The 14,775-nt window shown below is 40.6% G+C and overlaps 1 protein-coding gene across 1 annotated transcript; it reads right to left on the bottom strand.

Annotated features, from left to right (window-relative positions):
* Positions 1 to 137: 137 nt before the first annotated feature.
* Positions 138 to 13,917, bottom strand: si:ch211-183d21.1 (uncharacterized). Its single transcript, XM_054598794.1, has 12 exons — positions 13,717 to 13,917; positions 12,032 to 12,896; positions 11,684 to 11,864; positions 10,428 to 10,567; positions 7,720 to 8,285; positions 6,685 to 6,958; positions 6,278 to 6,473; positions 5,118 to 5,302; positions 4,583 to 4,678; positions 3,992 to 4,156; positions 3,328 to 3,421; positions 138 to 2,177 (listed from the first exon to the last, which is right to left on the bottom strand). Exons 2-12 carry the CDS (start codon positions 12,855 to 12,857, stop codon positions 2,114 to 2,116), a joined length of 2,787 nt encoding a protein of 928 aa, XP_054454769.1. The 5' UTR covers positions 12,858 to 12,896; positions 13,717 to 13,917; the 3' UTR covers positions 138 to 2,113.
* Between the last annotated feature and the right edge of the window lie 858 nt (positions 13,918 to 14,775).

The following is a 14,775-nucleotide window of genomic DNA, read 5'->3' on the forward strand; positions in this document are numbered from 1 at the left end:
TTTGTTAGTGCATCTGTTCCCAGAGAGCAGCAGGAGATGATTGGCTGGAGATCATTATAATTATGTATTTAAGAACTACGGGACGTAGCAGGCCACAGGACATGTCAAAAAAACAGTGAAACAGCACAAATGCGATTTTTTTTTTTATTTCAAACCTGCTACATGTGCATGAAATTGGAAGGAAAACAGTGGTAAATAAACTCACAGGTAAACACCGGAAAGAAAGCTTTCAAATTGCGACCTGGGGATGCAGGTGATACAAAGTTTTCTTTCCAATGTTTTCTGTGACATTTTCTGCATGTACAAAGGCTTTTTAGTCCCCAAAAAGATTTATAAGTTTCTGGTCCCCTTCCAGTTGTGTTAGATTTGAACTTTGTTGCTCTGGATCTCATTCTTTTCCACTTCGTATGATTGTTGTAAGTGCATATAAACAAGTGCTCTGAGCAGACGTGTTACACATTGTCTTCAGTCCTGTATAGCTTCTTCAGTGCGAACATATCTCACATATTATTCAAGAGCACATTTGCATGTCAATATATTACATAGGGTGTAATCTTGTGGTGCAATTTCCTCCTTCTGCTTTTTGATTACATTTTTTTGTTTATTTGACGCAAAACCTAGAGATATAGAAGTTTACATTATAAGACATTGTATGAACATTAATTGACACATGGTGGGGGAGTCCTTAATCTACATGACTTTGCTGGTTTTAAATGTAGTTTTTCCTTCTTTTTTTTTTAAGTAGCAGAACTCATATGAAAGCAGCAGTGTTGCTGTTGAATAAATTTGATTGCATTGGGTACCTTTTGCTTGACAATTATAAATGTCAATACTGAGAAATTAGAACTAAGGGAAAATGGTACTGAGGAGAAAGGTTTCCTCACAAAGACAATTAAAGCAAACCAATTACAATTCTGTGCACTACAGCAGTTGAGAAAGGCCTCTTAACAAGGTAAGCGGCACTTCAACTATATTGAAAATGGAGCATACGAAGGCTTACACATTATTTTATGGCACTTTGTATTGGCAATTTGGAATGAATCTAACTTAACCAATCAAAATATTTCATGTTTTGCTCTGAAACCAACTAGTTTCTGTATTTCCACAATAAGTTATCTTTTCAGATTGGCGATAACTGTTCCCCCCCTGAGAATAACAACATATCCATATTATTTACACTTATGGCTGCAGCAGACATGGCTGTAGTTTCCCCCAAATAAATGAGGAATCAGCTGATCAAATAATAGAAGTACAAAGGCACAGCAGAGTTTCTGAGCCACTTAAAAAAAACACAAATGAAAACAAATTCTAAAAAACAAATACTTTTCATTCAAGAAATTGCTCTCTCACATTCCTTTTTCTTATTTACGATCAAGAAAATGTAAACAGTTTGCTTTAAGCATACAAAAGTGGTTACAGACACTCATCACAAGTTAGCTAAAGACATTCACATTTAAAAGACAATCAAGCCCTCTGAGAGACTAGAGTCTAAAGGACTTTTACAGCATGTAGCAGGAAAACAAAGCAGGAAGTCGATCGTTTTGAAGACTAAATGTGAGCTTGACGAATATTATCGTGGTTATAAAGTTGGTTGTTAAAACGCCATACCAGCTGAGAATGTGATGGTCATTTAGTTGATAGAGATTCCTGCATAGCATGGTTGTTTTTGATTTAAAATACTTTTTCCACAGTAAAACAAACAAGTCAAGAAAAATGACCATTTAGAACTCAAGTATTTAAAAAAAAAAAATCCTCCCTTTTATCTTCCTTTTCCTTTCAAAGTAGTAACCAGCACTGTTCACAGGCAAAGGTTGTACATCCACCTTTAGAAAAATATGTTATCTTTTTAAAATTCATGGGTTGCCTCATTTTTTGTCACCAGTGCCATGAAATATAACACGCCTCACACACCGGATCCAACCACGCTGTTAACAGACAAGAACGAGTCAATTCTTCAGGGATCTTCCAAAGACACACAGAAGGACACTTGTGTAGGCACTTGTTTCAAAAAGGCCGCACAATCAGTTACGCACAGGTCAAATGAACGTCTGATTACCCCCCGCTCTCTCTGCTGAAGGCCTCCCACGCACACGAGCACTTCCATGTGCCTGGATTATAGATCAGTCAGTCCCTCTGCATGTTCACTCAGCTCCATGGTGTAATAGTCCAGAGGGCGCCTGAGAGTAGAGACAACAAAATTCAACAAACGCACATGCACAATCGAGCATCAACCCTTTCAGAGTCACTACTACAATACTAGTTTCAATTCACTCAAAGTACTTCAGAAGTTTCTTGGTTTAACTTCTGATGTCCCCCACTCTACTGCTACTCTGCTTCCACTACTTCAGTCTGTGAATCCCAGAATGACCCTCAACCGTAAATACAGAAAATTATCGTTTGTGTATTTTATTTACCAATTTTTGAGTTACAAACACAGGTGAACAGTGCAATAAGGATAAGCATCAATGGGCTTTTCCGGCCAAGAAAAAAAAATGGGCCGGTTGAGAAATCTGTATTTCAACCATTAACTCCCTCTATGACCTGGACCATATGTCCTATGGTAGCGTAAAATGTAAAGACAAATAGTCTTTGCTCTTTAATTCTGAACTACAGTCTGACACCAAAACCTGACATTTAAAATACTAAAGTACTATTCTACACGACTGAATATGACCCAGAAATATGGATTAAAGCCACACAGAAAAAAACAGATTTTTATTACCTCAATTTCATAGTGATACTACGTGTTTTCTTTAAATATCAAGCAACAACAAGGAGGCACTTAGCTTAGCTTAGCATAAAGCCTGGAAACAGGTAGCATGGCTCCGTCAAATTGTAAACAAATCTGCCTACCAGCAACTCTAAAGCTCATTAATTAACAGGTTATAAGCTGATATAGGTGTTTTTTAAACTTTGGACTGACTAGATGTTTCCTCCCGCTTTCAGTCTTTATGCTACGCTAAAATAATCCTCTGTTTGCTGTAGTTTCATTTTTACCGAAACCGTACACACATGAGAGTGGTATCAATCTTAAAGAAACACATCTTCAGATAAATGAGCATTATAGACTCTCAATTACAGACACTTATTTTCAAATATCCTATTCTCTCTCAATCACTGGGTAATCGAAAGAAGCGTCACAAGTCAAAAGATTAAACAAATGTTAATGATCTGGCTTTGTGATGATTTCCAGCAAACTAGCAAATAATATAGAAATGAAATGCCGTTGACATGATGTAATGAGGCAGATAGAAATATCTGTGATCAGTATGCACATCCAGCAGACCAGAGAGAGACGAGGAGGATAAAACAAAGAGGAGTTCTCACCTCCTCCTGTAGAAAAATGTGAACAGAGCAGCTCCTAGTCCTAGCAGCAGGAGCGCCGCTACTATGAGCCCTATCTGTAAGCCCAGGGCAGACGCTAGGAGAAAGTCACATAAAAACTCAGTTACACCTTCTGAACAAGTTAATACATTTAAACACAACATGGGGATACAAACATCCTGATGAAACTTTAATAAAGCAGCAACAGATTTAGTTTCCTTCAGATTCTACAAGCCCATGGATGGCTTAACACAAAGAAAAATGAGTCGTCTTTGCAAAGTCGACCTGACGGGATGCAGTCCATGCTACAGATCATTTCAGCAGAGTTATTTTTTTTACAACCTGCAGTTTCTTCTCTACATGGCGCCAGAGTAAGACTGCTGCAGCTACTTTGATAATCTCCAATGATCATAATGATGACCATGCTGGGTCTGGAGAATCTTACTTACCACAATTCAATCCTTTATTTTTATACCACGACAACATATCTAAACACTGATTTCATTATATATGACTCACCACCAAGGATTGGCTGCCATGTTTGGTTTTAGTCAACAATTAGCTTCTGTTTTCTTTTAGAAGTGATGATGAACCAGCTGTGACACATAGCATCTTAAGCATAAACCACCTGTAGGCTCTGTTGTGCTGGCGTTTAGTCGGTGCTAACCTGAGCTTGTGTATCGGTCTGTGGTTGGAGCAGAGCAGACGTCTCCCTGTGCAGATACGGGCTTCATGTGTGATGTCTGGATGATGAGGGCCTTCTGATGGTCCGACAGAGCCTGGATGTTCCCCCACACTCTGAGCCACCCAGACACGCAGGAAAAGTTGGCTCCTTGATAACGGACAGGCACATTTTTCATTATCTACACATGAAAGTGTTAAGGACATGGTTTAGCTTGGTAGATTGTGTAAATTGGAAACAGGATGGGCTAGCACAATTTATGACAGTTACTTAGTGTACATGAGTCATGCAGGATGTGTTAATGACAAGGAAATAGTCCCACCTGAGCCTGTCCGTCCCTAAATAACATCCTTCTGTGAGAATTACTTGCCACACTTACACTCTTAGAATCTATGGACTCTACAATCCAAAATAGCAGTTCAATTATCCCTACTTTACAACTCCATGGTAACAGCAACATTTAGTTTGCCCGCAGAGTGTCAGCGATCTATAATGTTTTCTTTCTATTCACTGAACGGACAAATCATTTCTTTTATAAAAAAATCTGCTATATATAAGACAATTTGTGTGTCTCACCTTGGAGATACAAAGCAGAGATGCCACAGTGACACCTCTGCTCCAGGTAGTCAGCCACCTCCGCGACCCTCTTCCCCTGGATCAGACCACTACAGCCTGGGAAACACAGGGAAGAGGATGTATGATTTAATAAAAGGCAAATTTACTGTGACCATTTGAGAAAAAAAATACATTTCTTACAGACAAAAAAAGTTTTACATTCATTCCCACATTAAGGGTTTATCTTCATTGCTGTACATTTATTTTCTTGTTGTTGTCGATCCCCAGCTGGGATCGAACGAGGGACGCCTCAGTAACATGGTACGCATCTCAACAACAGGGCACCAGGACGTACCGCATTGCTGTATTTATGTATCAAAGTTGTGTGTGCAATGTTTGTATGCAATTCAGGTATATTTATGTGTAAAAAATAAAAAAAATGGCCTCAATTAGCTTTACAATATGTGCAACATGACATCATCTATTCTTAGATCATATTTTATTCTCTTTCACATTTTGTACAATTCAATGTAAGTTAAAGTTATGATGCCCTCACCTCCTGACTGCTCCTGCGAGTCACTGGACAGGGGTCCGAGGCAAAGATCAATGTTACTTGAGAAGGCGGAGCTCGGACAGAGGTTGGTGCTGTGAGGTGTGGGGGAGGAGCTTGTCCAGGAGGAGGGGCTCCTCACCTCACAGCATGAACAGCGGCTAAGTGAAACAGGACCGTCTTCCACTGACCTGCACATAAAATACATGAGTATGAGTATGAATACAAACATATACATACAGCTGTAATAGGGATGATAAAGTCACAAAACAAAGTCGACCTAGGATGACATAAAGCAAAAAATATTTTAAAGGTAATTATATATTTTGCAACACTTACATAGAACCTTTTTAAATACACAAAAATGCTTACCACTTAAATGCACTATGGTATATTTAAACTTTGTATGAATGCATCATTTTGGAGCCTCTATGAAGGTTTCAAGGTTAGTCTGGTCCTCATTAATCCTAATTGTGGTGATCCTGGATAATCAGTCTCATGTACCTAGTTGTAACGTTGGCCTGGATTCACTACATCATCTTATTGTCTTCATAACAACACTGTTTCTTGGCAAAGCCACCTCGTGTTCTCCTGATCTGCAGTGATGGAATATGAATAAAAGCTAACACTAACAAAATCACAGTGAGGAACCCTGAGCTTTCCCCAGGAAATTGGTTACCAGCTGTCTGATTGAACAGTTTACCTCAATCATTTTCCAACTGGAACGAAACTCTAAAGGGGTTTCTCCTTTTTTCCCTGATAGGACTTTCTGCCTATATAATTAGTTAACATGTTCATTCTGGTTTTTCTTAGATCTCAAGAGAAAGGAATAATTTTAGATAGTGAAGTGAATAAATTGAAATGTTTCTAATTTTATTATTTTTGTTTCAACAGTTTGAATTAGTTGCCATGGTAGTCTCCCCTCATTAAAAAAGAACCAGCTGGGATTTAAAAATAAAAAATTAGGCAGGAACCAAAGTCGTTAACCTGCATCTATCCATCCGTTGCCTTAACCATATTAAGATAATTAGATTGAAGGTCTCTACATGACATTTTCAGCAGTCTGGTGGTAGCCTTAAATGGGTTAAAGCCTTCTAGTTAGTGTGAAAGTTCAAACATGTAACAGTTGTCAGTTATTCATTCTGCTGGATTTATTCTGCGCTTACCTGGCAACTGGAATGACTTGGTTCCCTCTGGTGGTGGACAGAGAAGAGAGCAGCAGCTGGTTTTCACTGAAAACCAGTACATCTCTGAGACTGGAGTTTGTCAGAGCAGTGCCAGCTCTACAGACACTGAACAGGTCATAGCACAGGACTACTGCTCCTCGTACCGGCACCACGGAGCCCTCCGGGAAAGTCTGATCTATGCAGGGGATAGAGAAGGTTAAGGAGTGTCGTGAGAATTGTGGGAATTGGTACAAAACAAGAAAAAGAAGAGGGGAAAGGACAGAGAGACTGAGGGTGAGAGTCATTAAGAATGAGGAAGGAAATATTTTGTTTTTCTTAAGTTTTCTTAGTTTTGTCTTCCTAAAATTGGTCTATCCCAGAACAACAATGTCTCCTTATGTCCTCACCTGCTCCAGTGACATTTCCAATTATGTAAAATCCATCCTGGTCAACAGATCCGGTCAAAGGAAGGGCAATGACAGTCCCACTGCGCTCCTGGTCAAACACAGAGAGCACCAGGCCCCGTAGGTCTGTCATGGGGGGGCCCTGCAGCTCCACAAAGGCCCTCTGTTGGCTGTGATTGGTCCAATGGCCAGAAGCCACCTCACTGATGACCACACCCTCGGGGGCTGGAGGGGGGCGGGGGCAGCTGTTCTCCCTCAGAGGTGTGGGTGGAGCCACCTGATTGACAAATTTCAGCAATTTATGATTCTAACAGTTGCAATATATCCAATAAGGACACATCTGCTTCAATATAAATATCTGTGCAATAAGAGAAAAAAACATTTTATTTAGCCAAATATTTAAAGGAAGAGTTCAACATTTTGGGAAATATGCACAGCAACTAACCACGCCCTAAAGCATACCCTGCTTTATGGTCTACTTTACACTAAAAAGGGATTATAATTTACTAAATAAACATAATGTTGTATTGAAAAAGACTTTAAACTAGCGACTGAGACACTAAACTCATGTACACAATGTTTATTCAGGTAATAAATCAAGAGAGAACTAGGGTCATTTTCTTACAGAAACCTTTTGCAACAAGAGGAGTCGCCCCCTGATGGACGGTAGAGAGAATGAAAGTTTAAGGCACTTCAGCCTTGGCTTTACTTTTCAGAGCCGGAGGTTCCTGTCTGGCTGTTACCCTCTGTTGCCAGTCTGTGTGCTGAGCTAAGCTAACCGGCTGTAGCTTCATATTTAGTGTACAGATTTGAGGGTGGTATTGATCTAGTAATTTAACTCTCTGCAATAAATAAAGTTCCCAAAAACAGCAACCTATTTCCTTTAATGACTTATTTTTGTATTCATTAAAAAATAAAGTTTTAATGAGCATTTGTCTTCTTTGTTTTCCACAGTGTTGTGTTTCTACCATTTTGTAAAGTAGTTTCTCTACTGATTGATTTCACCTTCCCCTTGAAACCCTCGCACTTTGTACTTACTGAAAAAGCAGACAGGTCATAGGGGTAAAGGCCTCTACAGCGGCTAAGGGCCTCATCACCAGGCAGAACCTCTGGATCCTCCAGCAGAGGCAGCTGTCCTGGGGTCAGAGCTTTACTCAGCTCCTGGGCCTCTTTGTCTGACCCTCTCTGCCGGTACACCACAGCATCCAGCAGGCCTTTGGTGGGGATCCCCCTTTGTGCGGCTGACGGTGGACCGTACGGATTGCGATAGAGTGCCACAGCATCTGGTCCGTTCTGGATGGTATTAGGAGGCAGGCGGAGTGATGGAGCTGGCACCAACCTGTCACTGCCCAGCAGAAAGTAGCCCTTAGACGTGGTGAAGTGTCCACTCAGGCTGATCTCTCTGTAGGGTTTGTTGTTGTGCGCACTGAACAGTAGTATCCAGATGCCCTGCAGGGAGACCCGGCGTCCTGATGGGTGCCAGAGTTCGATGTACTCGCCATCCTCAGCTGCGCCAGGTGTGTCAGTGTTCAGCTCATTGATCAGGAAGTCACTGTTCCCCCAGGGTGGGAGGTGGGATGGTGAATCTGTACCTCCTGGAATCACTAAAGCATAACAGAAAGCTATCAATGCGCTGCTGTTTGAGGAAGTGTTCTACTTTTCTTAACTTTGATTTTTGTTTGGATTTAAGAAACAACATATAACATGACTAAAGAGCTTTCTAGATGCTGATAGACAACAGTAGATGGTGTATTTTGTTACCGTTGGACAGTATTAGTCTTTGTGCTAAGCTAAGTGGCTGCTGGCTGTAGCTTCATATTTAACATAATGTTATGAGAGTTTTCTCAATAGCAATGCAGATACTTTGTATCCACAGTGATTTGTTGAGATATTGGGATGGGTGCATACACTAAAGCTTCTTAAAAAACTTTTGAAATTTCCATAAGGGATGACTGTTATTTAGAGTCCTGTAGCAAGACATATGAGGAGGAATATAGCAGAATGAGACAACCACATTGAAGTCTGTCTGCTTTGTTTATAATGCATTTGAATATTGAAAAAAGGGACATCAAGAGATTTTAATATTATTTTCTTATCCATTTCATGGTAAGTACAGCTTTAACACAGTACCTACTAGAGGCAACAGATGGCAGTATTGCATAATGATATTGCATACAATAAAAAAAACAAACACACACACACACACACACACACACACACACACACACACACACATATATATATAATTTTTTTTGTGTGTGTGAATATAATAGAAATATAAACTTGATAATTTAAGTAAGTTATGAGTTATAGTATTTTTTAATTATCTTGTTAATATTTATTAGTTATGATAAGATCAAAGACTATGACTGCCCTTTTCTTATATATACTGTAAAGTTGTAACCTGATGTCACTTTATTTTTATCATTTATAATAGAAAGAAACTTAGGCTATTGGTATAAAGTTAAATATAAATACCCTGGCAGATTATTTGTGTTGCATGCAGTAAACCAACAAATGTACTCAGTTTAGAGAAGGGTTGGCGCTTCACCATAGACTTTGAGGAACACACTGCTTTTATAGTAATAAAACAATATCTTTCAACACATTCAGCTGAAATGAACATTGATTCAACTTAAGTGACATAGGTTTGGCCTGAAAAGATAAGCTAAAAGGTGAAAGGAATAGTTAATTCATCATTATCCTCTGCTGATTCCCTCATACAGCACCACTTTCTGCTGCAACGCCCTCCATGTCCTCAACCTCCTACTTATGTGATTAGAGGATTGAAATTGTTGACTTGCTGAGGACTCAATAAGAGCTCATTCAGAGAGCAAAGCTTTTCCCACAAAATTGGATTTAATTAATTTGTCTCCGACAGACTAGCTGGTTAAAGATCAACTATAGCCTTTTGTTTTCTATTCAAAATTAAGTCTGGTTAAGCTCGAGATCTTATCTGGGTGTAACCTAGGGCTGGACTCACACATCATGCTTGATATTGTAATAAGTAAATATTTTAATCTTTCCATTTTTTTAGTGATTTGTTTAGTTTTCTGTCCACTTATAATATTTAATCACACATTTTTCTCATAATCCATTCAAGGGATTGGAAAAGGAGTCCAGATGGTAAACCAGTCTTTCCTGTGAGCAACTGATTCCTCATCTTTCATTTCTTTTTATGTCGGTTCCTTCTTGGAGCAGCTTCCCCTACCAACTTTCAGTTGCTGATTTGCAATACGTGTCCCAGTGATGTAGCTTTGTCCTGCAGATCCTCAGCTGGTGAAGGATAGAATCTATAACGTCTCAAAAGGTCAGCGCACTGTCTGCGTTTGACGTGCGAATGAGGAAGTATCTCTTCATGAGATTTACTCCGTGGTTCCGCAAGATGAATTAAAAATCTAGTTGAAAGTTTGCATGGCTGTACTTGTAGCTCCTTATGACACAAGTATTCAACAAATAACAACAGTCTCTCCATGAAGATGACTAACTCTTACTAATCATACTACACCTTCAAATGATCTCATTGCTAAATCATTGCCATGATTTAATAATCTGTCTACTGCCTGTCAATCAGACATGCGTTACCTTTTCCCTTCCTTACTGCATGTAAACTGCAGAGACAGCAAAAAGTGTGGGATCGAAACCCTTTTCTCTTCAGAGTTGACTGAATCTCATAAGCTTAACGTACAGATCTCAATAATGTTAATCAACTAATACAAATACATGAAGCGAAATCAAACACTCACCATTACTGTGCGGGCAGTTCTTAGGCCAGGGGCACTGGTTGGGCAGTGTAGGAGTTTGCGGGGCCTCCCAGAAGACACCAGGATCTCTGGCCCAGGTGGCCACACCACAGCGACTCAGATAGAAGCCTCCCTCTCTCAAACTGACAAAATAATGAAATCGATGAGTAACAGCCCTTATGAGTTCAGCCTTATTTTGCAGGGTTATATCATTAAAATTGGTGTGTGTTGTATGAAACATTCATATTTTGCAGTGGGTAAATAAAGGCCCATCATTACGCTATCCAATAATATAGTCTTGAAATACAAAAAAAAACATTAGGGTGCTTAATTTCATTTTCATTTAATGTCATATATTTTATCTATGCTAGCTCTAGGGATGGCAAAGTCTGTTGGTCAGTCAGTTGTTGCAACACAGACTGAAATATCTCAACACCTTTTGGATGAATTGCCATGACATTCATGGTTCCCAGAGGATGAATCCTACTGACTTGTCCAGTCGTTTGACATTTGAAGTTTTAGTAAATGTCTTCACGACTATTATATGGATTGTGCTGAACATTTTTTCACTCAATATGTCCCCCTAAATATAAATTTTAATATCTTTGGTGATCGTCCTCCAGCACAATCAGGTCAAAATTTTAGTTTGACCAATATTTTGGTTTGTGACTAGTAATCTGCAGCCTCAGCTGTGCTTTGTGTTAATGGCTAATTAGCAAATGTTAGCATGCTAACATGTTAACTAAGATGGTGAACATGGTAATCAATACACCTGCTAAACTTAAGCATGTTAGCATTGTGTTTGTGAGCATGCAAATCTTACTCAAAACACTATTGCACTTTAGTACAAGCTTAGTCGCTAGCTGGCTTTAAAGTCTTGTTGTATGACGCTCAATTTTCATCAGTGAGGTGTGAATTAAATTTGCTGCTCAAATTTAAGCATGATGTGTATATTTAAATTACTTTGAGTCAGTGTGAGTGAAAGCCTACTTATGAGTGCCGTTCCAATGATGACACACGCTGACGCACACAACAGGAAAACACCGCATCAGCAAAGAGGAACAGTGGTCACAAGCTGACCTTCTTCAACACTTGAAACTTTAGCCTTAAAAATAACTTCTTAATGTCACTAACCCATCCGAAAAACACGTCACCAAACAGGCACTGATCTCTTTCCATCTCTTTTATGTACTGCATCCAAATGGGGGTGGTTTTAATTTTGAAATTTACAGGAGCTTGAAACTATCATAGTGTCTTGCCTGGTGCTGAGTTGGTAGGGCTCTCGGCCTGGGATTAGAGTCTCTGTGAGGTTGGCACTTGGCATATTTCCAGGTCCAGCAAACACAAATGCATCTAGAGGCTGTATCTGGCTCAGCTGACTGCCAACCGGGAAATCTGAGGCTCTGCCACTGTAAACGGCCACTGCCCCTGACTCATCTCCTGAGAAGAAATCATAACAGGAACAAAGAATTTACAATAAAACGAAAGTGTGTGAATGAATGAAGATTTCAAAAAATGTATTGGAGCTCTATGCAGCTTCCAAATGTGAAACCCGATGAACTGAAGAGCTGATCGAACAAGATCACGACTTCCCGCCGCACACTGACCTTTCATGAAGTTCTTCTCTATGATCAAAGAGATCAACCCGTTCCTGGAGGTGTCCACATTCACGTCCACGCTCACACTGACCCTGTCTGTTCTCCCATCCAGTACAACCAGCACCAGAGGACCAGCAGCTGGAGCCACCGTTAGCTCCACAAACCCGTCCACCTGCCCTCCTCCCAGCTTCAGCTCAGTGATGACGGGGCTGGTTGCCGGGGCGGCAGGCGGTGTGCAGTTATTCCTCTGACCTGGGGAGGGCGAGGACACCTGAAAGCCCCAGCGATCCTCAGACAGCAGGCACCTCTCAATGGACTCGTCTCCCTCAAGGGCTGCTTCATCCTCTACGAAGGCTGGTTCTCCTGGTGTCAGAGTCTCGGCGAGGAACTCTGCGCCCCCAGTGCGACGGGTCATGTACACGACAGCGTCCACCAGCCCCATGGAAGTGACGTTCATCTTCTCATTGTAGCGATGAGCAGATGTGTGGTAAAGGACGACGGCGTCTGGGCCGTTCTGGACTGTGTTGGGAGGCAGGAGGATGGCTGGTTTAGGCATCATGTCCACCGAGCCCACCAGGAAGAACCCCCTGTCGTCTGTGCTGTGGCCTTTGAGGTCCAGCACTTTGTAGGCTATGTTTCCATTCCCATTATAGAACACAAGGGTGTAGCCATCCAGTGAAGCCCGCTGTCCGCTGGTGTGGTACAACTCCACAAACTCAGTGGTGTCCAGTCTGGGGTTGTCGGCATTGATCTCGCTGATGATGAGGCAGGGGTCACCACTGACTACCACCGTTACCAGGAAGAGACAAGTCACGCAGGCCAAACTGACCACCATGATTTACAGCTCCTCCAAAATAACCAGACAGGGGAGCTTCTGCAAGAAAATAAAAAGTTGCATTCCTCAGCAAAATAAAATAACTGAGTATTTATACTCTGCTTTATCAAACTCAAGCAACAATGGGATCTTATTTACAGCACAATATAACTGAAACACAATCTGAGACACAATAAAAGGACTGACTGGAGTATCAGCAGTGTGTTCACAGAACTGTAATCAAATCTTAATGTTTACTACTTGCAGACCAGACTCCCTGGAGGATCATATCATGAATGAGTCTTCTATGGGTCTATTTTTTTCTTTCATGCTGACATTGGGAATGCACGTCTTCGGCATGAGTCATATAATGTTGCGAAACACGCTGGCAAGCAGACGGAAACTTTGCATGAAACGGTGAATCGCTTTTAGCTGTGAATAAACAGGATCGAGTGACAAAATTGGACAGATCGTCTGAAATTGAATCTGTGTAAGTTTTTGGGAAAACAGTTACTCATGAGGCAGTTCTGCCAATCTCATTTCATCCCTTAGTCATTCAAAACAGTCACAGCTTTAAGATTAGCTGTGTTAAAAATGTGTCTTTAAGAAGCTACATTAGTTTGCCAGACAGTCACTCTCTCTCTAGGGAAACCACGTTGGGACAAAACAACAAAAAAAAAAGCAAGACGTCTTAAAATGAAGAAAAAGGGGGTCTGTGGAGTTCAATTCCGCCCTGAAATGATCTCCCATCTCCCGACAGTTATTCCAGTCACGGTTGGGCTGCTATGCATGCATCTTTCCGTCGAAAAAAAAAAAAGCCTGTCAATGTGCTTTTCTATCAGTGCCACACAAGGTCCCTAAAAAGGCCGACGTGACTTACTGTGTTTTTCTCGGTCCTCGTCGGTCAGGCGTCGCTTGTTGCACCGTCGAAACCTTCCTCCGGCTGAATGTACAACAATAATTGAGGTAAAGTTTGTTTTCTGCAGCTCCTCCGCCGCTCCCTTCATTCACAAAGCAACACTTTCTCCCCCCGGACTGTGGGCGGTCAGACTGGCTGAGGGGGGATGATGCCTGCCAGGGGAAGCTCTCTTTTTTTTTTTTTTTTCTTCCTCTTCTTCTTCTTCTTCTTTTTTTTTTTTTTTTTTCTCCACGGCTCATACACCATTCAGACACCCACAGCTGAAGATAAAACACCAGCAAACCCGTAGAAACGAATAAAAAGGCGGGTCATTTGTAACCCACAGTCGACTATGCCCCATATACAAGAAATAAATGCAAAGAAAAAAACTGTGGTAATTCCTGTTTTTAGAGCCAAAAAGAGGGGGACGGTGGCCTTGAGTTCATCCCGAAAGCCTCGTAAAAGATCTGAAAGGGGCCCCTGACCCCACTTTGTGAATTATGGGAGAGCGGGTTCAGTGGTAAAACTTTAATGACAGCCGAAGTCTCTCCTATCATCAAGTCATAACTTTTGTTGCTGTAGCTTTCACCACAAAACTCATTTTGGTTTCTGAGTGATTTGAAAAAAAAATCTTTCATCTGACTGCTTGTAAGTAAAACTGTGTAATATATAAGATTCTGGCTTTATATTTTACCAGGTACCACTGATACTGTATACTTAAAGATAGACAAAACAGAAGAAGAGGAAGCAACTTTATGTATGAAACACTTAAAAACATATTTTTCACAACAGCTTTTATGGAACATAAATGAGGATATTACTATGACAATACACAGGAAATAGGTAATAAAATGGAATAAAGTATACGGCTACACTTTTACAGACAATCGAACCATGAATCAAATTATCACATAAAAGAGAGTGGAACATTAGTTTCATCAATACATGTTCAGAAAACTTAAAGAGCATTTTACTGTAACTGTAAACTGACCTCATGTTCTCTTTCAGAGCAAAACTGAGTTCCTGGAATATAACATATAA

Source organism: Anoplopoma fimbria, chromosome 5 (genome assembly GCF_027596085.1).
Source record: "Anoplopoma fimbria isolate UVic2021 breed Golden Eagle Sablefish chromosome 5, Afim_UVic_2022, whole genome shotgun sequence".
Classification (NCBI taxonomy): Eukaryota; Metazoa; Chordata; class Actinopteri; order Perciformes; family Anoplopomatidae; genus Anoplopoma; species Anoplopoma fimbria.